Genomic DNA, 27,802 nt, shown 5'->3' on the forward strand with positions numbered 1-27,802 from the left:
CGCTTGTCCCGGGACATGGATCCCCGCGCTGCCGGGAATATCCCTCCATCCGCCGGGATGTGGGACAGCTCCGGGAGCAGCTCCGGGTGCCCCCCAGGTTTTGGGATCGCTGTTCCTGGACAAGTCCCACCCTGGGGACACGGCTGGGAGTGGCTGGGGCATCCCAAGAGGGAGGCATCGGGGAAAAAGGGACAAACCCCAGAAAAATGGGAACTCTCTGAAGGCTCTGATGGGGTCCGATGGTGTCTGCTCCTCTTCTCTCCCACCACTGCCAGTTTCTGTTTTTCCCCATAGGAATGATCCAGTTGGGACGTAATAATTAAATTAATAATTAAAACCTCACTCAACCCTGAGTGAGGTCTCAGGGCTGAGAGAAAACCCAAGGCACGAGGAAACGATGATGGAGGAAAAGGGCGGAGAATAATCCCTATTTTTCACTCTCCTTTGATCCCTGCTCCCTCTGTTTCATGGAGCCATGGACGCCCTCTGAGGTTTGTGGGGGTTTTTAGGAGTTTAAAGGAATTTTAAGGCACGGCCGGGGGCACCGAGCATCCCTTTGGGGACATCAGGGGGCCGGTCCCCAGCTCTGCCTCCCTCCCCCTCACAGGGGTGGCTCCTGCAGCCTCACCAGGCCGAATTAAAATGCAAATATGTCCCTGCCTGCTGGGGACAGATAGGGAACCTCTAAACAGGGAAAAGGCAGCGGGAACAAGCACAGGGAGCGCCGAGGGGACCTGGGAGAGAGCGGCTTTTTCCATTATTTCCCCTTTTTTCCTCCTTTCCGTGGCACTCGGCTGTTTGGCTGGGGATTATTTAACGGGATCTGAAGCAGTCGAGGGGTTTGGGGTAGCACAGGTGGGTTTGGGGTTTGTCCCGTGGGTGCCACCAGCCCGCAGCTGCGGCTTCCATCTCCCAATCTCCAACAGCTCTCTGGGGCCTTTTTAAAAATTATTATTATTATGTCCCAACTGGATCATTCCCATGGGAAAGAAAATGAAAAATAAACAGGCAGTGGTAGGAGTGGAGACACCGTCAGGGCCTTCAGAGAGTTCCCATTTTCCTGGGGCTTGTCCCTGGGCGTTCTGCATTTGCTGACGGACTTCCAGGGCATGGGGAGCCTGGAAAAATTGGTGGAGAGCTGCTTTCCTGGTGTTCCTAATTCCCAGAGGGATTGTTTGAGGGCTGGGATGGTGGGTGGGACTCAGGGGTGTGGATTTAGGGGTGTCTGGAAATGTACCCCTGCCCCTGAGCAAAGCCTTTATATATTATACAGCCTTTATATATATATATATATATTTATAACATTTATATTTATATTTATATTTATATATTTATATATTTATATATATATAATATATCTACATATAGAAAATATATATAAAAATATAAAAAAATAAAATATAAATATAAAAATATATAGATATATAAATATATAAAAATATATAAATATAAAATATAAATATATATAATAGAAATTTATATAAAATATAAATTATAAATATATATTTTTAATGTAAAATGTATACTATTTTTGTTTTTTTATTTTTATTTTTTAATTTATATAAATCTATATATTTCTATTTTTTATAGATTTCTATTTTTATAGATTTCTATTTTTATATATTTATATATATTATATTTTTATATATTTATATGTTATATATTTCTATTTTATATATATTTATATAAAATATAAATATATAGAAATAAATAGATGTATATAAATTTTAAAATAAAAATATAAAAATATAAAAATAAATCTATCTATATATAAATAAATATACATACAAATAAATATACACACACACACACATTATGGATGCATATATATGTATAAATTCTAAATACATCCATATGGATGAAGGATAAATATCCACATCTAAAGGCACCAATAAATTGATGGAGCTACAGAGAAAGCTTTGCTCTCTTCACCCTGGTCCCTCACCCAGGAATGACCGGAATCAGGGATCCTGGGATGCTGGGAATTGCCTGGAGGAGGTGCCGGGGGGTGCAGGACACGGACTGGGGGCACACGGCCCTGAGAGCATCCTCAGCCCCTACAGACACCGTGGGTGCCGCCTTCCCAAGGGTTCCTGCGTGCTGGATCCATCAGCTGGGACGGGAGCTGACGGGCTGGAAAACCGCTGCTGCTGCTTGGTGTCAGACCTCGGGCTTGGCTACGGCTGGGCCAGCAGCCAGAAGGAGTGGGAAAACCCGGCAGTGGGCACAGCCCGTGCCAAGCCTGCCCGAGCTCCCTGTGGATCCGTCCCTGTCGTCCCCATCTTGCACCTCCGCAGCCCCAGGACGCGCTCATGGACCGGAGTCAGGCGCTGCCAGCTCTTATTACACTTAGAAAATTTTATTCCACCCTTTTCTGACCTTTCCCCACTTCTTTTCCTTCCCTTTTCAATCCCCCCCCCCTCCCGCCCCCCACGAATATTCATTTATGTTAATTTGAGCGAGGAGTTCCAGGCAGGGGAGGCAGCTGAGTTAATTTTCCTGCTCAGAGCCACTATCAGCTCCGTGGCTGGTTCAGATAAGGGGGCAGAGTAAAAACCAACCCCCTGCATGCCCTGCCTGCCCCCCGAGCACATCTCAAACCTGCATTCATATATTTATGGATATATATGGATATAGGAAACCAGCACGGAGCTCTCAGGTAAATTTTAAGGCCACCCAGGGGAGAAACTTTCCCAGCCCCAAAACTGAGCAACTCCTTAAAGAGGCTGTTGAGACACCACCCACCACCCCGAACCACGGCTCTCCTGCCAGGGAAACTGAGGCACAGGTGTGGCTACGGCATCACCTGCTCTCTGACCACCAGACTGCCCAACAGAGGAGGATTTTGGAGGGGGAACCCTCAAATCCACAGCTTTGACCCCAAAATGCTCGGTCAAAGCTGAGCCAGCCCCCAGCCGACCCCACAGCCACCAGGGCTCAACCCCAAACCCCCTGGGAGCCGCCACCCAGGGCACCACAGCAGAGACAGGGCCGTGACAGTGCTGCCACTTTGCTTTTTGTTCCATTTTTTTCCTTTTCTGATCTTTTATTTAAGAAAAAAAACTGAAAAAAAAAATAAAACGAAAAAAAGAAAAAAAAAAAAGAGACACAGTGGTGGGTAACTTTTGATCCAGAAATAATCCGCTGCCAGCCTCCACCGGGTGATGCCAGGGTGTCCCTGTCCCCACATGCTCAGTGCCCGTGGGGACAAGTGCACAGCCCAGGGTCCCCAACCTGCCAGCCCTGGTACCCCGGTGTCCCCTCCAGGCCGAGGGTGCTCTGCACCGGGCTGGGAGATGGCATGGCCCTGGACTGGGGGGTCCCCTGGGTGAGCCAGGGGGGCTGGGAGGTGCCACCAGCACGGGGAGACCGGGAGGCATCGGGTTATGGCAGTCAGAAGGCACCACACAGGCTGAGCCTGGCCCCGGGCATCCCTGCTGGGCTGGCACTGGGGGAGCTGGGCTGGCACTGGGACACATAGGCCAGGTCCCATCGAGGGTGTCCCCGTGGCACTGGGAAGCCCCTGCACCGCGTTGCCATCCCAGAGCCACATTCCAACACTGGGAGGGGGCAGAAACCCATGGCTGGCCCTGGAGACCCCAGTGGGGCTGTGGGGCGGGGGGGCCGAGCACTGGCCCCATGGCTGGGACAGAGGGACAGGCAGGGTGGGCAGCAAACGTGCTGGTCACCCCCAAAGTGCCCCAGGCAGCCAGGGAGTGAGTGGGGCACACCGGGAATTTGGGGCTGGGTCACAGCAGGCGATGGGGACAGCAGTGCTCCGGGCCCGTGGCCATGGTGTCCCCAACTCTTGCCTCGCCCAGCATCACCCAGTGTTGGCCAACGTCCCAAAAGCCATCGGGGTGACCCAGCACTCACCTCCAAAACTGTGCAGCTGAGCGCAGCAAAGGCTGGGGGAGGCCCTCTGGAAGCCCTCGCCCACCACCTCCCTGCTGGGCTCCGGGGAGAAATGGGATCTCTCCCCTCTCCCAGCCCCTTCCCGGCAGCACCCACAGCCTCCTCCTGCCCGGCCACGCGCACGCCCCGAGCTGTGACCCCGTCCCCTCGCTGGGGGGCCACACGTGTGCTGCTGCCTCCCCTGGGAAAACCAGTGGGGAAAGGGCGAGAACAGAAAAGAGGCGTCCCCGGGGGTGCCTTTGGACGGGGTGAGGACGTGAGATGTGCGGAACAAGGAGCCGGACGCGGGTGTCTGGCCCTGGAGAAGCGTGGTGGCGTGGCGTGGCGTGGCACGGCGTGGCGTGGCGTGGCCACAGCGTGGCAGCCCCTCCCTCCCACCCCGTCCCTGCTGCCCCTGCGTTAAGCGATCTCTTTGATCCTGCAGATGTAGTTGTGAAGCTCCTCGGGGTCCTGCAGCCCCATGTCCTGGCACACCCACTCCAAGTCCTCCTCATCGGCGATGGGGATGGAGTTGTAGGCCAGCTCGTCCGAGGGCATGGTGGCGAAGGTGGTGAATTTCACCCGCTTCCGTTTGGAGGTGGGTGAGTTGAGCGGGTCCTCGCTCTGGTCCCGCGTGGAGCCCCCCGAGGAGCCGTCCCCGCGCCCGTGCACCTGGCTCTGCACGCTGGTCTGCGAGCTCCCGCTGCTGTGGTGGTCCCCGTGGCAGCAAGTCTGCACGTTTTCCAGCGGGTTCCCCGGGCTCTCGGGCTGTGGGGAGAGGTCATTGTGAGCCCGCAAGGGCTGCCCATTGCCCAGGAAGACCCAGTGGTGGGAATGGTCCATGTTGGTCTGGCCTTCCGGCGGGATGCGCTTGTGCCGGTACTTCAGCACAAAGACGATGCAGTTGATGAGGAAGACCAAGATGGCCAGACAGAAGACGCCCAGCAGGGCGTACATCCCGATCTCCAGGTCCGTCAGCCCCCGTGTCACCTGCACGAAGCCGGTGGGGATGGTGGGGAAGTCCTCGGTGGGGTGAGACGCGCTGGACATCCGGCTGTCCTCGCTTGGGTCCGCTTTCCTGTCCACCTCTGCCCGCAGGGTGGTGCTTGCCCCCGCCTCGCCCAGCCCCGGCCTGCTGGGCATGTGGTCGTAGTCGTAGGTGGGGTCCTCCTCGGACCCGAAATGGACGCGCACGGTGGCCAAGGCCGTGAAGAGGACGCTCTTGCGCTTGGTCTTCTGGCAGCTCTCGCAGATGACCAGCTCCGCCCGCAGCAGCTCCCCTGCGCCCTCGCTCTCCGCCACCACCAAGGGGAACGCCCGGTCCTGGGTCACCGACACCACCTTCTCGTCCAGGCTGCTCACCACCAGGTTGTAGTCCTTGGGGTCGTAGAGGGACAGGGGCGCCGTGGTGCCGTCGCTGTAGGAAATCCACAGGCTCAGCAGCGCTTCCTGCGGGACCAACACAGGCACCGGTTGCCCAGCAGGAGGCCAGTCCCACCTGCACCCCTTTGTCCATCCTCCCGTCCACCTCTCCATCCTTCTCTCCATCCAATTCACCCTTTATCCCTCCATTATCCGTCTTGTTCCAACCATTCCCTGATTTTTCTCCTTAGCCTACTCTTCCCTCCATGTTCCCCGTGCTTGCCCAGGCTCATCCCAAATCCCAGATGTGGCTACCAGAGCTGGGCCAGGAGCTGCATAGGATTCCATCCCTCCCCCTCCATCCCCATGGTTGTCCCCAGGCTTGGATCACAGGTCTCTGTGAAGGTTTCTGGGGTGTTTTGTGGTCACCAGGGTGTCATGAGGACACCGGGTGCTGTGAGGGCCAGAGTGTGGGCAGGATTTGGGAGGAGGGGGTTGCACCCCAAAATCCCCCCCAAGCCTGGATGCCCCCCCGGCCTCACCTGCTTGAAGAAGCTCAGGGTTTGCTGCACGGATGTGCGGGCGATGATGGTGTGGCTGTTGCCAGGGCTGGGGTGGAGGGACAGCGAGAGGCTGGAGACCACCTGGGCCTTCAGGTCCGTGATGCTGACCTTCTCCTCCGCCACCGTCACCAGCGTCTCGCCCAGCACCGCCTCCACCAGCGGGGACACCACCTGCAGGGGTCGAGGTGCCTGTCACCGCCTGCCACCCCCAGCCAGGCTGGCAGAGGTGGGGAAAGGTGGCCAGGGGTACCTTGAAGAGGGTTGTGCCCGGCTCCCGCCCGGCCAGCGTGGAGCTGTCCACCATGTGGGCCACCCGCGGGTCGTCCACGCGCATGAAGTCGCTGACCAGGTCAGTGACCTCCACCAGCCAGTCGGGCCCCAGCATGGTGACCACCTGGCCCGTGCCCTCGGCCGCCGTGGTGTGGAACTGGGTGAAGACCTGCAGCGTGGAGTGCTGGTACTGCAGGGCACAGCCCCGGCTCTGCTTCCGCTCCTCCTCGTCCTCCTCGTGCTCGCTGTCCCGCACCGACCTGCAGGATGGATGGATGGATGGATGGATGGGACAGTGGGTGGGCAGTGCTGCCAAGCTCGCCATGCCACGGCTCTTCAGCTCCCTCAAGAAAGGTGGCCAAGCAGGAAAAAATGTGATGTCACCAAAAAATGGTGGCTCCTGGGCCAGGAGGGGCTGTCCAGGAGGGTTCACGGGATTTAGCAGGATGTGGTAACGGCAGGGTCACCAGCAGCTCTGCCCACTAAACAGCTGAGAGGACAAGGTATCTCTGCTTGGGATGGACACCTGGAGGTCTCTAGACAACAAAAAAGGCACTTTGGAGCTTGGCTGTTCCCAGTTTCATCCAGGGAACTTTTGATGACTGCCAAGGAGGGATGTTCTCCACCAACCTCCCTGTGAAACTTTTCTCCTTCCCCATAACCTGTGTCCATGACCTCTCACCTTTCCACCGAGGACCCCTGAGATGCCTTTGTCTCCACCACCTTTAAAACCTCCTCATGAAGTCACTGAGCAAGGCAATCAACCCATGACCACCACCTCCACCTCGCCTTCTCTGGGCTGGCCAGCACGGCTCCGCAGCACCCACCTCCTGTCCGGCAGGATGGGCACCCTCCAGCCCTTGACTTGGCTCAGCCGGGCGTCCGAGAGCTCGATGTGCAGGGGTAGTTTGGGCACCCACACCGTCATCTCCAGCGGGGCCGACAGGTGCTCGTAGTTGAAGGTGACCCGGGCGCTCATGGAGCCCCGCGACTCCTTCCCGCTGACGAAGACGTAGTCGCAGCTGCTGGAAACCTGTGGGACAAGAGAGGATGGGAATGGTCCTGTAGACACAGCAGAGATCCCAGCAGGAGGCTGGATGTGCTGGAGGAGCAGAACTTCACCCGGCATGAATCCAGTTCATGCCTCACCTGGAGCAGGGATGCTCCCTCCTCCTGGAGATCCTGCTCAGAGGGAGATCCACACCCCGTGTCCACCATGCAAAATGTCCCCTGACCCTGGTCCTCCTGAGGCACAGATCCGTGTCCACCACGCAAAGTGTCCCCTGACCCTGGTCCTCCTGAGGCACAGATCCGTGTCCACCACGCAAAGTGTCCCCTGACCCAGCTCCTCCTGCCAGCCCTCACTCTCTCCCACCTCCACCAAGAACCTCCACCAAGAACCTCCACGTGGAGCCTCAGTTCCCCTTTGGCCTCCACACTGGGTTGTCCCTGAGCTAGAGGCACCCATGGGTGCTTTACAGAGGTTGCAAATTGCTCAACCTGGAAATTCGCCCCAAAATCCCCTCCAGAGGGCACATGCAGCAAGCACAGCCCCACCACGTGCCCATACCCACCAGTGCCTTGTCCCTGTCCCTCCTGCTCACCCCAGAGCGAGATTCCTGCGGTCTGACTGAACCCTCCTGTTCCTCTTCTCCCTCCTCCCCTTTTAATTCCCACTTATGCAAATGCCATCAGCGAAATCTGCTATAAAACAAATCCATCCTGCGGGGGGTCACTCATTAAGGAGACAATTAAGGAGCTCAGGGGACACCAGGGCAGCATCTCCCAGGGTTTGAGCTCGGGTCACCAGTCAACAGCTCCTTCCCAGCTGGGGTGGCAGAAGACAACCAGAAAGGGACTCCAACCTCTCACCTGCAGCAGCCCTGTGGCCCACCCCTGATCTCCTGTCAGGGACTGCATCTGATTTGTTGGATGTTGGAGAAGAGAAGAACTCGTTTGCTCAGCCAGCAGCACTGAGCAGCTCACCAGTGCAGAAGAGCTGATTTCCAGCATCAGAGAATCCCTGGATTCTCTGATGGCTGATAAAGGGTTGAGGCCAGGCTGCAGGAGGCTGGCAGCATCCCTGTCTCTCTGCCAACCTATTCCTTGAGCACCTGTGGGCAACCAGATGCAGGAATTTTGCATTTCTGAGCCCACAGCAGGGTTTGACTTCTGCAACAGCTCCAGGAGCCCTCTGCAAAGGTGTTGGTGGTCCCCTGGGGCTGGTGGAGGAGTCAGAGCCCAGGATGTCTCCTTGGGATGTCCCTGCTCCCTGAGCACTGGAGGGAAGGGCGACGCAGGAGGGTTTGTTCCTCGTCTTCCCATCAGAGGTACCATCTCAGCAAGTCTGACAAGACAATCTCATCTGTGGCGAGGCAGCGCCTGAATAAAGATGAGCTCCCGGGTGAATCCTGCAGCCGAGGATCTCTGGATATTGTGCCATTTATCACAATAAACACGATGGGCTCTGCCGGTGTTACCTTGGCTAATAAACCCCCCAGCACCTCCCTCTGGGCACCACTTGCTTTGCAGCCAGGGAGGGGGGCTGAAACTATGACAACAAAAAATCCCTGCACGCCAGGCCTGTCCCGAAGATGGAGTGACTGCAGATTAGCTCGGAAATGAAGCTTGTGCGAGGAAACTTCCCGGATTTACGGCGAGGTGTCAGGAAGAGAGAGGCTGAGGGCTGCCTGGGCTCCCAGCCAAGACACCGCTGCCTCTGCTGCTGTGGCCAGGAGTTCCTTGCTTGGCACGGGGATAAGTGTGGGATCGAGGGGGACACACGTTCTCCAAGGCCCCCGGGAGTGGGAAGAGCCACCACGGTGCTGGTGGTGGCTGTGGGTGAGCAGGGTTCCTGAGGATCAATCCCACTGAGCTCCTGGGGGGTTCTCCAGGGGATGTGCAGTGTGGGGTTCTCAGAAAGGTCACACACAGGTGAGATCGAGCATCTCCCACTGAGCGCCGCTGGCAGCAGAGGTGGCCCTTCCACTCCCTGCGTGTCCCTCGACAACCCCCAAAGTCACCACATTTTAAAAATAGCGGGTGGTTTCTACACTCCCCTGAGTGATGATGTCCTCCTGGACACCTTTGTCAACCTGTGCCACCACAGAAGGGGACGAGGATGACAACTCCCACTCATACTCTCCCACCACATCCTTCAGAGCCATGTCCACACCAATCCCAGGACAAATTCCACATTACACAAGAGAGCAACCACCGGGGAGCCACACCAGAGCAGGGAGAGGCAGCTCGCCAGCCCGCCCTCACGTTAAATTATTTACAGTAACAGATAGCACATCCCACTCCGTAAGCTGTGATTTATGGAGCAGGTTTAGAGCTCTGACACCGCAATCATCCTCCCCGATCTCAGCAGGTAACTGAGAGGCTCCCTCGGAAATGAAGCTCCAACACAAACACCAAATAACTCAGCAAGAAATTGTGCAGGGCTCCGAGCGGGATGAGAGCCGGGGCCGGAGGGCTGCTCCCTGCATTATTCATCCCAGCTCCTGGGCATGTGCCTGCTCCCCCCAGGCCTGGGGACAGAGTGTAAATAGATTTATGAGCAGAAAGGCAGCACATTAAACAGTTTAAGTGTCTTGGAGTCCATCCTGAAGTGTATTATTGCTCCAGTGTTTTATCACGCTGGGGAGGACTGGGCTCCATAAATTAGAGCCGGTGTTGTAAATCCCATGGATCTGAGTTTCAGTCGAGAGCTTGGGTGAGCACTTTGTGGCACTGGATGTCCCCCATGGTGCGTGACACGGACCCAGCAGGGACAGGGATCTGCCATCACCCCTGTGGCAAAGGGGAGAAGGGGCTACAGCCCCCCGGAGAATCCAGACCCCTTCCCTGCCTCTGCCCAACCCAGCGGGATCATGGAAAGGGAGAGCTGGCTGGGTGCACGCAGGGAGAGGGGTGGGAGGTGTTCGGGAGAAGGGAATGATGTCTGGGGGCGGATGGATGGATGGAAATGGTGGCAGAGTGACATGGGCAGGTGGGCAGATGGATTTATTCAGGGATGGAGAAATCTATATGGATGAACAGGGCTGGTGATGGAAAAGTCGGAGGGTTTGAGTACCAGGGGCTGCCTCAGTGGCTGGGGCAGGGAGCCTTTGGCATTGGCCCCTTCAGCACCTCTCCCATCTGGATCTTCCCCCTCAGCTCCTCTTTCCCCTCCATCATTCCCAGCTTCCATCTCACCAGTCCCCAGCCCAGCAGCTGATCCAGTCGGGACAGAAATATCACTCCAAGGCCGAGTGTGGGCACCGATGGGGCCGTGCAGCTCAGCCCATGAGGTGACATTTCCCCTTATCAGCACCAGGTGTTGTGATAGCCTGCAGTTACTGCTGCTGCCTGCTGCCAGTGTTGGAGCATCCCGTGGACAAGTGTCTTGTCCTTCTCCTGGCAGACCCCAGGGAGAAGCTTGCATGGACTGGAGCCACCAAGGGGATGATGCTTGGTTTGGGTGGGGTTGTGAGCCACATCAGCTCGGTCACCAGCCCAGCCCAGGGTGCTGTTGGGGTCAGGAGAACCCCAGCCCCTTGTGAGGGTCACAGAAGTCCCCTCCCCACACCCACCTTGATGATGTCCTCGTTGTTGGACTTGCACTCCACCATGGCTGAGACATCCACGATGACGCCACTCAGCTCGATGGCAATGACCTTCACGGGAATGGCCACCGTGCGCCCCGTCAGGATGGCCGTGTTGATGATCTCCGTGTCCTGGGGGTGGCACAGAAAGGGCACCATCATGTAAGAGGGCAGCTTGTCCCAGCTGGGGCAGGGAAGGACCTGGGTGTGGGTGGGATGGATGGATGGATGGATGGATGGATGGATGGATGGATGGATGGATGTAGAGATGGATGGATGGATGGATGTAGAGATGGATGGATGGATGGATGGATGGATGGATGGATGGATGGATGGATGGATGGATGTAGAGATGGATGGATGGATGGATGGATGGATGGATGGATGGATGGATAGATGGAGAGATGGATGATGGATGGATGATGGATGGATGGAGAGGTGCTATAGGGCAGGTGGGCAATCCCTCAGGGGTCCCAACCCCTCAGAGCAGGTAACACCTGAGGGCATGAACTTGCTCACCATGGCCAGGGGCACAATGGCCCTGATGTCCCTCTGGATGACTGTCAGCTCCGTGACCACCTTCTCCAGGTCTGGCGGGGGGTTGCGGCCGCGGTAGTCGATGTGCCACATGATGCGGCGTGTCACTGACTGGCTCGTGAAGTTCTCCATCTCGAAATCCAGCTGCATGATCTCCGACGAGGAGTCCCCATCCCTGGGCAGGGGGACGGCAGGAGGGGACACGGTGAGGTGGCTGTCCCAGGTCCCACAGACACACCAGGATAAGCGCCAGGCCGTCCACAGACTCCCCAGCAGGTGCCCTTGGTGTCCCCAGGCACAAGGGGGACTGTGCAGTGGGTGCCACCCAAACCCAGCAGCCCGGACCCCCACCACTGCCAGGGGCTGCTCCGATGGGATCCTGCAGATTCCCATGGCAATCTCCCCAGTGGGAGAGAGAAATGTTTTTCACCGCCTCTGCCAGCAGGACAAGAACACCTCATCAGCTCTGCCAGGGCTGCTGGGTGACATCACAGGGTGAGCGTGTGGCCATGGCCTCGGGGGACAGTGGGTGGCTGCAGGTGCTGCAGGCCTTGTCTCCCTGACTGTCTTCCCAACAGCATGGATGGATTTATTGCTCCTGTCTGGACACTCATGTCCCACAGGTCAGATCCCACATGTCCCACACCCAGATCGCAGATGTCCCATAGATCAGATCCCAAATGTCCCACAGGTCAGACCCTATGTGTCCCATAGATCAGATCCCACGTGTCCCACAGGTCAGATCCCAAATGTCCCACAGATCAGATCCCATGTGTCCCACACCCAGATCGCAAATGTCCCACAGGTCAGATCCGAAATGTCCCACATGTCAGATCCCAGAGCACTCAGGAATGACAAATAAATGTCAACACAGCAGCCCAGCCCAAGCTGTTGATTTTAAAGCCCCTTCCAAGGGGATCCCATGGGGAAACTGAGGCACAGGAGAAAGAGGTCCAAGCCCAGGCAGGAGCTGGGACAGAGCTGGGATTTGGGGCTGGGCCATCCCCCAGCCTGTGAGGAAGGAGGGGCAGGGGACAGGGGAGGTGGACAGAGCCAGCAGGGGAGAACAGCCCCGGGACCGTCAGCTCAGCAAACACACCCAAATTAATGCCAGGGCTGGGGACAGCAGGACAGGGAGTGACCTCTGGGGTGTCCCCGAGGCAGGACAGGGTGTAGAGGATGCCAAACCCAGGATATGGTGCCAGGCTGAGGGGACAAGTTGGTGACCGTCTGCATCACGGCTTGGACACAACCTTACAGCAGCACCACCAATTACTCGCACGCCCCATCCCTACAACCAAATCTCCCCGGAGCTGATCCTGCCCTCACAGCTCTGCCCACCGGCAAATCCTTGGGGAAGCTCAGGGTTCAACCCTGCCCCGAGCCGGACTTCACTGCTCCAAAACACTGAACACCCCTGGCAGAAACCCCAGAGCCCCCCCAGACCACAGCACCGCTAAAAGCCCCTGCAGAGCCAGCGGGGTGGGGAGGGAAAGTGGAATTGCAGTGGAAGGGAAGCCAGGACTGGCTCCGCTTTCATCTCGGCGCAGCAGCAATTGAGAAGGTCCCATCGATCTGGGGTACAGGACACAGCCAGGTTTCTCTCTGATCAATATCTAATGAGTGAGAGGGAGCAGGGAGAGAGGAGAGCGAGAAGCTGGAGCTGCTCCAGACCACGGCAAGCCCCGATCCCTGATCCCTGCTCCCCGATCCCACAGCAGCTGTGATGGGCTTAGCAGTGGAGCTGATCCACAAGGGCTGGTGGGGTCTTGCTGTGCCCCCAAGGCAGGTTTGGGGGTTCAAGGCAGTTCACCAAAGGCCACGGGGTGTGAAAAGCAGATTTGGCTGCTCTCCCAGTGCCAGGAGTACCCAACCCAGCTGGGAAGGGGCAGGTCCAAAGGCAAAGGAGAGCCAGGGGTGCTGTGGCAAAGGGACTTCTCGCCGTGGGGTGCCCCGAGGTGTCCCAGGAGCGCTGCCAGGCCCAGCCGCCACCCTCTGCCCTGCCCCAGCACCGTCTGCTCTGAACAGAGGCAACAGCCAGGCTGCTCACATGGGGGGAACCACTCAGGATGCAGCTTCTGGGGTGCAAAACACCCCAAAATGGCCCTTCTGACCCCAACGCTCAGGGCTCTCAGCCCCTTCCTGCACAGCCAGCGCTGCCAAAAGCCCCCAGAGCCCCAGCGCAGCAACTCCTCTGTTTGCACAGCCCCGAGGGCAGCACGGCGCGGAGTCATTCATCCTCTCCGTTCCGTTAATATTTGATGGAGTTGTTTGTCTAAAAGGTGATTGTAATCACTTTAAATTCCTCCCCCGTCTCTAACCTTTGCAGGCTGATTGGAAGCAGCGCTGGCAGCGGCAGAGGGGGAAGGGGGAGAGGATCCGGCTGCTGCCAGCCCTGCTCTCCTGGGCTGCGGGGTGGGCGTGCAGGGGACAGGGGGCTGGTGGCCCTGGGGACACGCCAGGATCAGCCAGGCTGAGGCTTTGGACGCTGTGGGTGCATTTGCAGGGTGGGGGTGAAGGAAAATCCGCCCTCCTGGTAAGAAAAGGGTTCTGCAGAGCTTTGGGGGTCACACAAGAGCAGGCAGAGCTGAGGATCTCCTTTTTCCAGGAGTCTGGCCCCAGCTTCGCTCAGTTTTGGGGTGGGGGGACAGAGGTGTGGGGAGATTTCCATCGCAGAGGGCAGGAATGAGCACATCGAGGGGCTTTAACCCAGCTCCTGGAGACACTCGTGTCCCTTTTCCCAGTGACAGAAATGTCACTCTTGTGTTCCAGCACTTCAGAACCTTTCCTGCTGCTGGTTTTGACCCCGTGCCCATCCCAGCCCTCGCCTGCCATGTCCTGCCAGTCTCACATCTCCCCTTCTTCAGGCTGAGCACCCTCTGGGGTCTCAGCTTGGCTTTGTGGGTCTTTTCTCCTGCAGATCGTTCTCATTTCCATCTCCAGGGCTCTCCTCAATGGACCTGAGCCTTTCCCAGAGCCCCAGGAATGTGTGAGCAGGGTAGAACTGCCCAGCTCAGGTGCTGGCATGGATCCTGCTCCCCATCCAATGCTCATCCATCATTTTAGGGTTCAGGTGGGACCTTGCCTTGCTCCGCTGCCTTCCCGGAGGAGACAACAGGATGGACAGCAAAGAGCTGCTGCCTCTCACGGGGCAGAAATTCAATTTCTTAATTAAAAAATTAAAATTCCTCCACCCCAGACTACGGAATCCTCCATGGCTTCACAATTCACCGTAAAACCCTCCATTTCCCCTGCCAGCAGCCACGTGGCACCTCAGCCCCCCAGGGCAGGGGGTAAAGGGAGAACTGCTCCAGGCCAAATCCCAGCAACTTTCCTGGCATTCCCAGAGGTGCAGCCCTTACCTGGGCCCGGCCCCGTCTGCCCTGGACACGTCCACGGTGGCCGTGGAGTGTTTGCCACCCGTCAGCAGCTCCGAGCTCACCAGCCACTGCCCACTCCTGGACTTGGTGCTCAGCAGGTTCACCCCTTTCTTGGCCTTCACCCTGCGGAGAGCGACAGTCAGGGATGGAGCCTCCCCCTGCGGCAGCCCTGGATCCCCTTGGATCCCCTGCCGTGGCACGGGAGGAGTTTTACCCCTGATCCCTTCAGGCTGTGGGAAGCATCATCCAGGCTGGCAGCAGCAGCCCGCTCCAGCTGCTCTTTTTCATGGCATTTTGTCTCTCCAATGACCCCTCCAGCAGGATTTTGACCTCCCAGCCCCAGTGCTGACCCAAGTGAGACTGGGCACCCCTGGGGCACAGGACACAAGAGCCTGGAGCACCACATCCCCCATCCTGGGGGCTCCCTGCTGCTCCAGAGGCCACAGGGACGTTTGTGAGTGCCCTTTGAAGAGGTGTGGCCAGCCCTTGTGTCCCCATCTTTAGGGACACGCAGCGATGGGGGTCCCCCCTGCTCACCGGCCCACACTGGGGTGCCCAGCACCTCCTGCCCACCGCCCCATTCGGCTCCTGCGTGGCAGGAGGAGGGGACATGGGGCACAGCAGCCCCACGGCCATGCCACACCTTGTCCCCAGAGTGGCTGGCAATAAACCCAGAGCTGGCAGCAGAATCCCAGTGTGACTGGGAACACTGGGAGAGGACAGGCAGCAGCGCTAGTGCAGAGATGTCCTGCATGGACAGCCCTCCCCTTTTCTCCAGGAAGCTCCCACTGCAAAACCGCATTCCAGATATTCCTCCAGCCCTGCTTCCAGATCTGCTCCAGCCTCCAGCAGACCCCACAAACACCACTCCCTCCCAACCCACGCCCCCATGCCCACAGCTGCCTTTTCCCAACCATCCCCTGGAGAAGGGAAGCGGGAACATCCCCAGGCCCTCACCTGAGGGTGAAGTGCTCCACCGTGGAGTTGGACATCAGGTAGAGGAGGATGCTCAGCACCTCTCCAGGCTTCAGGGGCTTGTCGGGCAGGCGGATGAAGACGTTGCCGTCCAGGTGATGCTCCTGCAGGGCGGGCGCGGGCGGGGGCTGCAGGAGGCTGACGCTGCCGATGCGCAGCAGCGGGTGCTGCGTGGGACCCTCGGTGCGCGCCCCGCCGGCCCCGCGGCGAGCGCCCGCATCCCCAAGGCACTGTCCGGCACCGTCGGGTGCGTGCAGGGTGTAGTACAGCTCGGCCTGCTGGCTCTCCCCCGGCACCACCTCCAAGCTCTCGGGGCTCTTCCTCCTGCCCAGCGGCACGGCCGAGGGGCCGAACCAGGCGTGGGGCAGCTCGGCCTGCACCAGGCACATGGCCAGGCTGCCCCGCAGCCGGCACGAGCTCTTGAGCTCGCGGGCGTCGCGGAAGGCGTGGAGCCGCACGCAGGGCAGCCGGTCAGTCACGTCGAAGTCGTCCCAGTCCCGGCCGGCCACGTAGAAGAGCACTTGGACCACGGGCTGGCTGGCCACCAGCCGCGGCTGGACGATGAAGGCGCGCACCTTCCAGTTGACGGTGAGGCGGTCGGGCACCTCCAGGGTGCTGGAGGGCTGCAGGTGCTCCTTGGGCAGCACCAGCCCCGTGCTGAAGGGCCCCAGGGTGACGTTGAGGACAGGCAGCTCCTTGGTCTGGAAGACGACGAAGGGCTCGGAGCGCTGCAGAGGGGTGCTGCCGTTGCCCGCCGGGCTGGCTCCCAGCTCCTTGAGGAAGAAGGCCAGGCGGGTGTTGGACAGGCGGTAGCTGACGGGCAGCAGGATGGCACCGGGGGGCTCGGCGGGCTCGGGGCTGGGGGCTGGGCTCTTGGCGTGGGCTGAAAAGGGGGTGCAGAGTGGGGGTTAGCGTGGGGCATCCCCCTCTGGAACAGCTCCCGAGCAAGAAACACAGATCCAGGCCGGAGTGGCACAAGGAGGAGCTGGAGCTTCAGCCCCCAGACCTCTCAGAAGGGCAGCAAGAGCCTGGCTGGGTTTGTGTCCCACAAACCAAAAATGCGGGAGACCCCGGGACCCCGAGCAGGATTGTGCCTCCTGACGGGTGGCACCATCCTCACCCAACACCCTCGGCGTGGCACGGGGTGTCCAGGGTGTGTTGAAGCCACACCCAGCCTCATATTGTCCCTGGGGAGCCCGAAGCTCTGGTCACCCACCCCAGCACTGCCTGAAACAGCAAAGACCCTTTAACAGGAACAGGGATAACTGGCTTTATCCCAACTTCATCCCAGCTTCATCCCAGCTTCATCCCAGCTTCCCAAGACACGGATGCTGACTTTCTCGATGGGCTCGTTACCGAAAGTTGGATCCAGGCTGACTTTTGGCTGGCAGATCCCACCACGTATTTATCATCATCAAGCCTTTCCTTCTGCATTCAGCCCCCAGATCACCCAGGGAAGGTGGCTAAAGCAGCCCCCAGACCCGCTCTGTCCCCACAGACTGCCTTAAGGGTGGTGTCACAGCCGGTCTGTCACCCGTCACCCACCCCGGGGTGCCACCCGCATTGTGCGTGTCCCCAAAGCTGGCCCAGACCAAATTTTTCCAGACCTGGTGGAGAGGTGATGTGGATGATGTTGGTGGCACCCTGTGCAAACCCCAGCAGCGCCCAGGGCCCTCTGGAAATCCCACTTTGTCCTTCATTTTGATCACTTTTGCCTTAAAAAAAATTACTCCAGGACTGAGCAGAGCAGGGAGCCCCAACCAGTCGAGGGGCAGAGCTTCCCAAGCCCCTTGCAGGGACCCCGTTATCCCACTGCAAGCGAAGAGAAAACCCACGGAAATCTTCCTGGGAAAGGCGGCCGGCGCGGAGCCGGCGCCCGGCACGGGCTGTGCTGGCAGCTGCGGGATCCTGGAAGACATCTCAAGGTCTTTCCCTTCTCCAGCGGCTGCCAGGAATTCCCGGGAGGGCTGGATCCCGCCCGCTCCCCTCGGCTCCCCGCATCCGCCGTTCCCGGCGCTGATTGCAGCCGCTCCCAAGCGGCTCCCGAGCAGCGGAGTCCAAATTACGGGTGTCAGACGGCGAGGAGAGGTGTGGATGTGCCGGCTCCGCTCCCGGGAATGACTCAGCCCCCTTCCCCACGGGGGCTTTGGAGCGTGCCAGGACCCGGAGGCTTTTTCCAGCCGGGAAAGTGGCCCCAGACACTTTCCCCGGGGTTCAAGGGACGCAGGAACCCCCGGGCGAGCCTGGAAGTTTCTGCTGCGGGGCACAGGGGAGTTAAGCAGCTTAGAGGGCTCATTAAAGGATTAGCGCTGGGGACGGGACAGGCAGAATCCCCATCCCGGGATGGGAGCTGTCCAGGAGCCAGGTAGAGAATTCCCCGGGGCTGTGGGAATGCTGGGCCCAGCTCCAGCCCCTGCCACCCCATCCAGCTTGTCCTGCTTGTTTTCCCATCTCCCAGAGAGCCAGAAGCTGCAGGAGAGGTGCCAAACCCTGGAAAGCACCCATGGGTGCCCCTCTGCTCGGCAGTACCAGCGCTGAGGGGCTTTCTGCTCCTGTGACTCGTGGAAGTTGTTTTCTGTTGGGAAAGGTGAAGGTTGGCATGCTCCTGCCATGCCCGACAAGTGGAAAAGGGGAACTTTTTCCAAGGCGTGAGATTATTTGAGGAAAAGGATCCAGCAGCTGCAGCGACACGAGCTGGGCTGTTTGGGTGAGGGACAGGGGAAGGGGCTTTGCTCAACTTGAAACATCATCAGGCTTTATCCCTTCAAGATCTCCGGGGTTCGGAGCAGGATCAGGACATTTCACAGGGAAAACCCACCCCAAAGCCACCCAACTCAATGCCCAGCACAGCCCCGAGCAAAACCCATCCTGGAGGAGGTGCAAAATGCCCGGTGTCACCCTCGAGCGGGGGACAGGAGAAGCTCAGTGCCACCCCAGCGAGCACCCAGGGCCGGGCTGGCACGCACTGGGAGGGCTGAGGCAGCTGGGTTTGGGTGCAGTTTGGCCCCTTCAGCGCCCAGCTCCTTCCTCCTCCCGTGGGGATTCTCTGGTGGGTAATGAGGGTTGTGCGCTGCAGGAAAGCCCCTCTCAGACTCGGTTTGGTGCTGCAGTGGGGACACCCAGGGTGGCCCTGTCGCCGAGCCGAGCTGCGGGGAGAGCCAGGGCCAGGCTGGGCTGGAGATTAATGGGATGGCCGTGATGAGTTGAGTGCCGGCGGATTGGTGGCACACAGGGAAGCGATTTCCTTCGAAGACAAAATGCATTTAAATGATGCTCTAATCTGTAGCCGGGAGGGGACGGGAGCGGCGCCGCCCTTGCCTGGCCGGGAACTAATCCTGCTAGGAGAGGGTCCAACCCAGCCACATCCAGCCTGGAGTGCGGGGAATCACAGCCATGGGGGCAGGAGGGAAGGAGAAGGGAGGTGGGAGGTGCGTGGAGCTGGGGATGCAGGTGCTGGGTGGGGAAAAGGGATAAATAAAGTGTCAGGGAGAGTAAAGGATGGATGGATGGATGGATGGATGGATGGATGGATGGATGGATGGATGGATGGATGGATGGATGGATGTCAAAAATGGCTGGACAGCAGGAGAATAGCTTCAGGATGAGGGAGGAGAGGGGATGGATGGGTGGGAAGGGAAGGGAAGGGAAGGGAAGGGAAGGGAAGGGAAGGGAAGGGAAGGGAAGGGAAGGGAAGGGAAGGGAAGGGAAGGGAAGGGAAGGGAAGGGAAGGGAAGGGAAGGGAAGGGCCAACAGCTCAAGAGATGGAAGGAAGGTGCCCCGAAGAAAACCGTGAGGATGGACAGACGCAGCTCAGGACACTCCAGTCCCCAACGCCGCTGTCCCCAGTTCCTGCCCTGGTTTCTTGTCACCCCCGGGAGAGGGGGTGGCCTCATGTCCCGCTCTGGCCAGGTTTGGGGGGCCAGAAGGGTTAAGCCCTGCCGGCTGGCTCTGCTCCGCAGCGCTGCTGCCGCTGTGGTTAGCGGGATTTGCAGCACCTGACCTGCATTCCGGGTTCATCAGGCCGGCACTGAGGGGCCCATATGGCCCTTCCACCCCGGCAGCCAAAACACAGCTCCCCGTGCCTGGCCAGATCCCACCGGCCTGGGGGCTTCCCAAACCCCCCCGGCTGAGGATCCAGCCCAGCCCTACAGCGGGACCCCCGTGTGTCCCCTCGGGGGGACCGGCAGCGCTGACAGGGAGATGTAAACACACAAGTGGTGACCCCTTTGTGCAGCCCCACATCTGCCCCGCCAGATGTGCCCCACGCCGGCCGCAGACACGGGGCCAGATGGGCCGAGCTGCTCTGGAGGGCACGTGGGGACAGGGGCAGCGCCCTCCAGCCCTGCCTCAAACCCCAGACCGGGGCCAAGGGGTCTCACTCTCTGTTGGAAAAAACAGCACCGAAAGTCCCTGAACACCCCTCCTCAGCCCTGCTGTGGGGTTTAGGTCATCATCATCATCATCATCCGTGCTCCTGGTTCAGGGGGTGCTGGGCTCGGACAGGCTGCTGGACACATGGGAAAGGAGGCTGCTGGACAGCCTGGATTGAGGCACCAGCTCCATCACCTTCCCCTCTTGCCCTGAATCCCCAGGAAATGGGGCACAGGCGGAGCCTTTCCACCCTGCTCCCACCACCCCTGCTCCCACCTGTTATCCCGAGGTTTCAGACCCTCCTCCTCCTCCTCTTCCCCTGATCCAGAACCAATGGCAGAGCTGAGCTCCAGCTTAGCCCAGCCCCAGCTGTCGGCCATGGGGATCACTTCAGGCTCGCTCCAGGGGGGATTTTTATCCCAGCTTATCCCGTGGGACACAGCGGGGGCTCCGGGGCTATATCCCCACTTATGGGGGGAAGAACACACGGGGAAAGCTGTGGAGAGCAGGGATGGGAGGTTTGGGGTCAGCCCAGGAGGGTTAAAACCTCTCTGGGTGTTCACGGATGGCACTGGGGGCTCTCTGGATCAGCGGATTGAGCGCTGCTCCAAGGAATGTGGGACACCAGCCACTGCTCTCCCAGCCAGGCTTCCCTGGGGATCCCACCTTGGAGCAAGGCAGGACAGTTGTCCCTAAAGCTGTGACTTGAGCTGCCATGGGGATAAACCCGCCCCAAATACCTGGGGAAGGATTGGGGGGTGTCACCATCCCTCCCAGAGGGCCCCACCCTGGCTCCCAGCCCAGCTCGGGGCTCCTGGGGAGGGGTTTTGGTGCACACCAGTCCCCAGGACCACCAGTGATCCCTTATTCCCAGATCCAGTCCCGTTCCAGGGTGACGATCCTACCCCTGAATAGGGTGTCCCAGAGGAGTCAGTGGGGTGATGGATCCCCCCCCAAAATCCCGAGAAGCAGGAGCCCCCGAGGAGGATGCCCAGCCTGGCTATTCCCTGCTGGACACCAGCATGGATCTCTGACTTCTCTTTGCTTCCACCCCATTCCCCTGAGCATCCTGCACATCCCAGGCTGAGCCCCAAAATCTTCTGGGTCAGGCTTTGCCACCCCATCCGTCAGGACCAAGCACAAAGGGGAAACAGGGGTGGCAGGGGCCCCAAATACCGGGGATGCGCCACATCTGGAGCTTCTAGAGATGCCCCCCACCTGCAGCTCCCACAGCTGGATGTTCCCACAGCTGGAGGTGGCCCCAGCTCCCAGGGAAGGGTCAGGCTCGGACATCTCCCCACCTGTCCTGGGAATCCTTTCCCTCCTCATCCCACAGCAGCAATCCCTGCCACCCTACACTCCCACCTCAGTGGGGCCAGCACGTCCAAACACACTAAAAACCAACAAAAAGGGAGAAAAGAAACCTCCAGGCCTCGCCCCAAAACTCAGCCAGCCCCAACACGTGCTCCACGCTCCCAGGGGGGAGGAAAATAAAAGCCAGGAATTAAATACAAACGAAAAGCAGAAAATACAGGGAGACCCCTCACAGAAACCTCCAGAATGTTCCCTGCAGCCAGAGCCATGGGAATTGCTTTTGGTGACACAAATGACAACAAGCTCCCCCTTCCCTGTGATGCATCTGGAGCCTCCATCTCCAGTCCCAGCTAATTGGAAGTCAATTAAGTGAATAATTGTTACAAACGTGGAATCACCTTCCCCTGGCAGGGAGAGCGTGGGATGCAGGGATGCTCCCGGATCTGGCCATGGCCAGGGTGGGGATGAGCTGGGAATTCCCATGGCACCGAGGTTCAGCTGGTCCAGGCTTCCCAAAAATCAGCCTGGGGTGGGAATTGAGCAGGAGCTGGCTGGGATATGGAGTCTGGGATTGGATTCCTGGGAGCAGCAGGAGTGGATTCTTTGGTGTCTAACTTGTTTCTTGAAGATCCCTGAGATTTCTCCCTCTCCCAAAAAGTCCAGCCTGGCTTCTCCAGGATCGGGAGCAATAAAATCCAACAAGGCTGGTGGGACACATCCTGGGATTTTTTTTTTTAGCACCGAGGAAAAGGGAACTGCCGCAGCACTGCTGAGGGCTGTGCTTCCCCCAGGAAATTAATAAGAGGGAATAAACAAAACAGGGAAAAATAAATTTAAAAAAAAAAAAAAAGGCAGGGACCTAAAGGAATAAATAAATATAGCCTAAATGGGATGTGCCGTGCAGAGGCACAGCCTGCCATAAATTCCTGGAGCCAGCAAGGCTTTTACACAGCAGCTACTTTGGAGCAATTTCCACAAATCACAGCGAGGGACAGGCCGGGGGACAGGGAGGAGAAGACCTTTCCAGAGGAGGGAGAAAAACGAAGGAATTAATTAAAAAGGGGGATAAAAAAAAAAAAAAACCACGGGAGAAGTGGCTGATTCTGAATGGCCGGAAAGCAACGGGAGGGGAAAAAATTTGGGATAAACAGGGCAGCCCCCAAAATGTTCCCTGGTGGGTGCTGGGCTGGGGGAGCTCCACGCTGGGAGCAGCCCAGGTGGGCACAGGTGGATCCCCCAAAAACCCACGCTGGGGAGCCAGAACTGGGAATTGGGGACGGCAAATCCCGAGGGAGAAGCCCCCAGCACCCCGGTGTGGGGACGGCGGCAATGCAGGGACACCCCCAAAGCCACATGTCCTGCTCGGATCACCCCATCCCCTCGCCATCCCTTCCCACCACGGCCAGGAGCAGGAATACGCTCCCAGCACCCTCTGAACACCGAATGTGCCCCCCAGGCTGCCCTCCCAGCAGCTCCAGGCTGTGCCCAGCGACACCTCCCGCACTGATTCGATGCCAATTAATTCATTCCCCTCCTGCGATGTGGGGCTGGATTCGATTCCAGAGGCACCCAAGGAGCCACAGGGAAAGCCAGCCCTGGGTTTAAAGCCCCAGCATCAGCCTCAGAGCTCCAAAAGCAGGGCTGGGAACTGGTAGCAGCTCCAACAGGACTGGAATTCGTCCCCTTCCTTTGCTGATCCCGCAGCCGCACCGAGCTGGCAGCAGCAGCAGGGAGGGATTGCATTTCCAACCTGATTTATCTTCCAGAGGAGAAACACAGCTTTTCCTTGAAGGAAAATAAATGGAAAATGAATGAATTCTCAAGTTTTGCCAGTTCTGGGGTGAACCCAGACTCCTGCAGGGGACAGGAGGTGACAAAGCCACCCCGGCAGCATCCGCTTGGGCTTTTAGGGAAAATCCAGGCTGGCAAATATTATCCAGGTGGTGGAAAATGCTCGCCAGAAGGTGACAGTGGCTCCACCAGAAGATTGAATTGGCCTTGCTGGTGGTGTCCTCCCCAAGGCCAGGGCAGAGGTGAGGGGGGACGAGGGACATGGGCCGGGCCAGGAGCAGCTCAAGGAAAGGAAGGGAGAGCCACACCCTGAGGAACAACCCCTGCATGCCAACCCTGGGGTGCCTGTGGCACAGGTGACAGCCCAGAAATCCCCCAGCCCAGCTGGGCCACCACCAAACGTGGCTGGAGGACCCTGGACCTCCCAGTTTCCCCGCTGGGTGAGCCTCAGCCTCATTTTCCCTGGGAAACAGGCAGCAGGACCTGCCTCACTCCACCCCCCTGAACCATTTCTCCCTCTGCCACAGCAACTTCCAGAGCAGACCCCGTCCCCACAGCCACCGCTGGGGTCCCCAACCCCATAGCAGCGTGTCCCACCCCACCGCCTCCCTCCCTGCCCGCCCGGGGGGCTGCTCGTTAGCAGAGCCGTGTATTTAATAACAAAAGATCCTGATTAGATTAGCAGCAGCGACCTTTTCCAGACGGACGGGACGCTCCCGCGGCGGCAGTGACAGGCGCCACGCGGGAGGGGACACCCGGCAGCTCCCGGTCCCCCCACACACCCAACACTGTTATGGGCAGGCAGTGCAGGAGCCAAAAATAATCAGGCTGTGCTGTCCAAGCAGCCCTTCCCTCGGCCGTCATCCCCCAGGATGGTGCCACATCCCGCTGGTTCCCTCCGTAAGATGGGATGGAGCCGGGATGAGCCGGTGGAATGCTCTGCAGGCATCCTCAGCTGGGCTGGTTTTGCCTTTTTTCCCCCCTCTTTTCTAGGATGCAGGCGAGCTGGGAGAGGGACCTTTACGATTTAAATCGTGGCACTTCAAAAACAAAATTCCCGAGGAAATAGCCAGGGTTCCAAAAATTCCTGAGCAATCCCCAGCCAGGGGGCTGCTGCCACTTCATTCCCTGCCTCAGTTTCCCCCCAGCGTGCTCGCCCAAAAGGATGAGGACCAAAGCCCGTGGCTGCTGCTCCCCAAAATCATCGCGCAGAGGATCTCCCTCATCCTCTTCCCTCCCCTCAAAAGCACTAAGAGGGCAAAAAGGGGTAGAAGAAAAGATGATTTCTCAGTGGGGTGGAACTTCACACCCCTAAATTGGGCTGGGATTTAAGGTATTGGGGTTTGGGGGAGGTGGAGCGAGCCTTGGGGTCACGCAAGGACACTCCAGAGCCAAAATCCATTGGAATATCCCCCTTTTCCATGGCACCAAATGTAAAACTGGTGCCAGGCCGGGTCCTCTCCCCTCAATTGCCTGCCACGGATCCTATTGCCCCTTCCCTGCTCCTGGGAATGCTCAGCTGCCCTGCGCCCATCCCAATAACCGCGGTGGCGGCTGTCAAACCAGCAAACGGCGGGGTTGTGTTCCCGGCGAGCATTCCCAGTGTTCCATGAGCGAAGCCGGGTGTCGGTTCCCAGCTCCCAGCGAGTTATGGCACATCTCCACCTGCTGGTCTGAAAACCCCGGAGCCGGGAAACGCTGAGCCCAGACGGGCTTGGGGTTTGGGGTTGGGCTGTGTCCCCCCCACTGGGTTTGGGGTGTCCGGGCCGGAGACCCCACAGGGATGAAGCCGTGGATCATCATCCTTCACCCCCAGCCCCGTTTTCCTGGCGTGTGGTGGAAGGCAGGACTGGGAAACACACAGCACAGCCCCGTTCCCTCCAGCAGTGGGATGGGCTGTGGGATCAGGCGCAGCACACCCCAAACCTGCCCGGAGTGCAGGGCCAGGATAACCACCCCAACCCCAGCAGCTCTGGAGCACTGCAGAACCTCCAGGCTCCTCTGGGAGCGGGGAAACTGAGGCACGCCGCAGGCACGGGGTTCGGTGCGGAGCTGAGGGAAGATGCAGAGTCCGAGTTCAGCCCTACAGACAGCACAAATCATCCCATAAACCCATAAATCCTGACACATCCCTACACAACCACGCCGGGCAGACACCACCAGCATCCCCCCATTACACCACGGCCTCCACGTGTCCATCTGTCCATCCTTGGGGCCACCCTGGGGCCATCCCAGCCGGGGAGATGCCAAAATAAAAACCCCCTTTTTGGGCAGCAGCTGATGTGGGGCCTCGGCCAAGCAGCTCCCGGGGAGTGCAGCGGGAGCCAGGCTGGCACAGAGGGCTGCTCCTAAATAAAAAAAAAACCCAACAAAACAAGGAAAAAGGGGGAAAGGAATGAAATCTTCCAAGCAGGAGAGCAGCACACGGCTTCACCACGGGCTGACCCTGCTGAAAGCCCCAACAGTTTGTAGGGAACGCTGGAGAATCGGGAGCTCTCCTGTGGGTTTTTTTTTTCCCAGCTCCCCCTTTTATTTGTCCACCAAAGGCCAGCGAAGGGCAGCTGTGCATCCTGAAAGGAGCTGGCCAACTCCTGGCAGAGGTTTCCCTTTTCCCTGGGCACCGGCAGCACGGCGAGCCCTGGCACAGGCCACCCTCGCCCACCTCACACCGGCAGCGCTGCTGCAGCGACCCCCACAAGCCCCACAGGGAGCCCCACAACTGTTGTATCCCCCAAAATCTAAGCCCCAGGCCCGACCCACTGCATTTGTGGGGTCCCAGCAGCAATGGGGGCTCAGAAACCCCCTCCCGGGGGTTTCTGAGCCCCCATTGCTGCTGGGACCCCCCTTCCCCCCAAGGAGGGGATGGGGAGCAGCACATCTCCCACGGGGATGCTTCCCGCAGCCGACCCAGACAGTTGGATCTTATCCAGGGAATTCGGGCAGCAGGAGCTCCCTGCTTGCCTCCAAGCTGGCCAGACTGCTGAGCTGATGGTCCCAAAGAGCTCTGCCAGCCAACCCTGCCCGTGAAGGAGCCCAAAAAACCCCTCAGTGTCACGGTACAGGGGTCCACCTGCCAGCCCTAAGGGTTCGACGGGAAGTTGCGGCTCCACAGCCCGGAGCATCCTTGCTCCTCCACTGGGCTCCGAATTTCCAGGCTGGAAAACCTCTTCAATGCTCTCAATATCCCCTCTCCTCCTTATTTCACCACTCCCCAAGCTCCTCCAAGACCCTGGAGTGCTGCAGATGCTGAGAGAGCCCCCAAAGCACCTCGGCCATGGGCTGTTGGGGTGACACAGAGCCAGGCACGCTCCAGGGATCCCCTCCGGCTCCAGGAGGCATCACTGGAACCGGGCAGTGTCCCCAGGACACCCCGAGGCCGAGGCCAGAGCCAGGTGGCCACCCCCAGACTGCAAACAGCCCCCGCTTTCTGCTCGGCCCGGCTGGGGAAAGCGGCTTCGGTAGGGGCTTGGTTTTAAATGGGAAACACCCACAAAAATCCTTCGTGGGAACAGCCTGGCACCCCTCAGGGTGCGTGACCCCTCTCTGGCCTGGCTGGCCAATGAGAGCCCCCAGCAGCAGGTGCTGGCATCCCCAGGGCTGGCACCGGGGAGGCCGGGATGGCACCGCAGCCCGATCGGGATGCGACTCAGGGCAAAGGGGGGGGGGGGTGCAGGCCCCCCAAACCGCGCGGAGGGGGGGGATCAGAAGGAGGGAGAGGGATGGCAGGGGCTGCACCCCCACCCCAAAACGCTGCCACCCGCGCAGAGCTTGCCCAGCAACTCGGCGCAGCCCGGGAAAGTGTCTGGGTGCGGGTCTGGGGATCAGCGAGTGGATAATAGCGGATCAACCCCTGATCCTGCCGCTAAAGCAGCTCTGCATTAAGGAGACAAGAGTCGGGGGGGGGCCGGGGGACACCCCCTCGCTCCTTGTGTCCCCCTGCCCACCCTGCTGGCAGCCCAGGCTCAGCCCAGCCCGCCGCCAGCGCTCGCAAGCACAAGCTGTCATTTTATTAAGCCAGGAATAAACTCTAATCTTCACCCATTTCGCTTTGGGGAGGGGGGGCACGGAGAGAGCCAGGGAGGGGGGCGCAGAGGGGCAGGGGGTGCCCCTGGAGGGGGAGGAAGATGGTGCAAAGCCCGGTATTGAAGACAGAGATATAATATAGAGATATATTTATAAATATTTATATCCCCCCCCCCCCCCTTGCCAGCACTTACCGGGGAGCAGCAGGGAGCAGAGGCAGCAGAGCAGCGCGGCCGGTCCGGGCAGCATCTTCTCCGGAGAGGCCATTGCAAGGTGGGGGAACAGCCAGAAAAAACGGGGTGGGGGGGTGGGATGGGGGAGCGGGAAAAAAACCCGAAAAAAAAAGAAATAATAATAAAAAAAAATAATAATAATAAAAAATAATAACAACAAAAGGAATCCAAACCAAGCACCGGAAAAAAAAAACCCGCAGAAATCCCCCTAAATCCAACCACGTGCGAGCCGGGAGCAGCAGCCAACGGCGGAATTTGGGGAGGGGGGGGGAACCGGCTCAGGTTAGGGGGGGCTCGGCTTTGCCCCCCCCCCAGCTCAGCGAGCGCAGCACCCCATCTCCGGTCCCCCGCCCCTCCCCACCCCGCACCCCAAAGCTGCCGCAACCTCCCCCCCAACCAGCGCCTGCAGGGCGGCCGGGGGAGCGCCCAGCCGGCGGGGGCGGGTCCCCCTCCTCTTCCTCCTCCTCCTCTTCCTCCTCGGGAGCCGCGAGCGGGGGGAG

At 59.0% G+C, this 27,802-nt stretch overlaps 1 protein-coding gene across 2 annotated transcripts; it reads right to left on the reverse strand.

The window, feature by feature from the left end:
- Nucleotides 1–3,039: 3,039 nt before the first annotated feature.
- On the reverse strand, nucleotides 3,040–27,370 carry TMEM132E (transmembrane protein 132E). Of its 2 annotated transcripts, none has more exons than XM_039563101.1 (9): nucleotides 27,264–27,370; nucleotides 15,553–16,453; nucleotides 14,578–14,718; nucleotides 11,198–11,390; nucleotides 10,667–10,810; nucleotides 6,917–7,122; nucleotides 6,070–6,349; nucleotides 5,799–5,990; nucleotides 3,040–5,343 (listed from the first exon to the last, which is right to left on the reverse strand). In XM_039563101.1, the coding sequence occupies exons 1-9, from the start codon at nucleotides 27,334–27,336 to the stop codon at nucleotides 4,315–4,317; spliced, it is 3,159 nt and encodes a 1,052-aa protein (XP_039419035.1). In that variant the 5' UTR covers nucleotides 27,337–27,370; the 3' UTR covers nucleotides 3,040–4,314. The 2 variants fall into 2 exon arrangements, with proteins under 2 accessions (XP_039419035.1, XP_039419036.1); XM_039563102.1 differs by having other exon boundaries at nucleotides 4,575–5,311.
- Nucleotides 27,371–27,802: the final 432 nt, after the last annotated feature.

This window comes from Corvus cornix, chromosome 19 (genome assembly GCF_000738735.6).
Source record: "Corvus cornix cornix isolate S_Up_H32 chromosome 19, ASM73873v5, whole genome shotgun sequence".
NCBI classification, from domain to species: domain Eukaryota; kingdom Metazoa; phylum Chordata; class Aves; order Passeriformes; family Corvidae; genus Corvus; species Corvus cornix.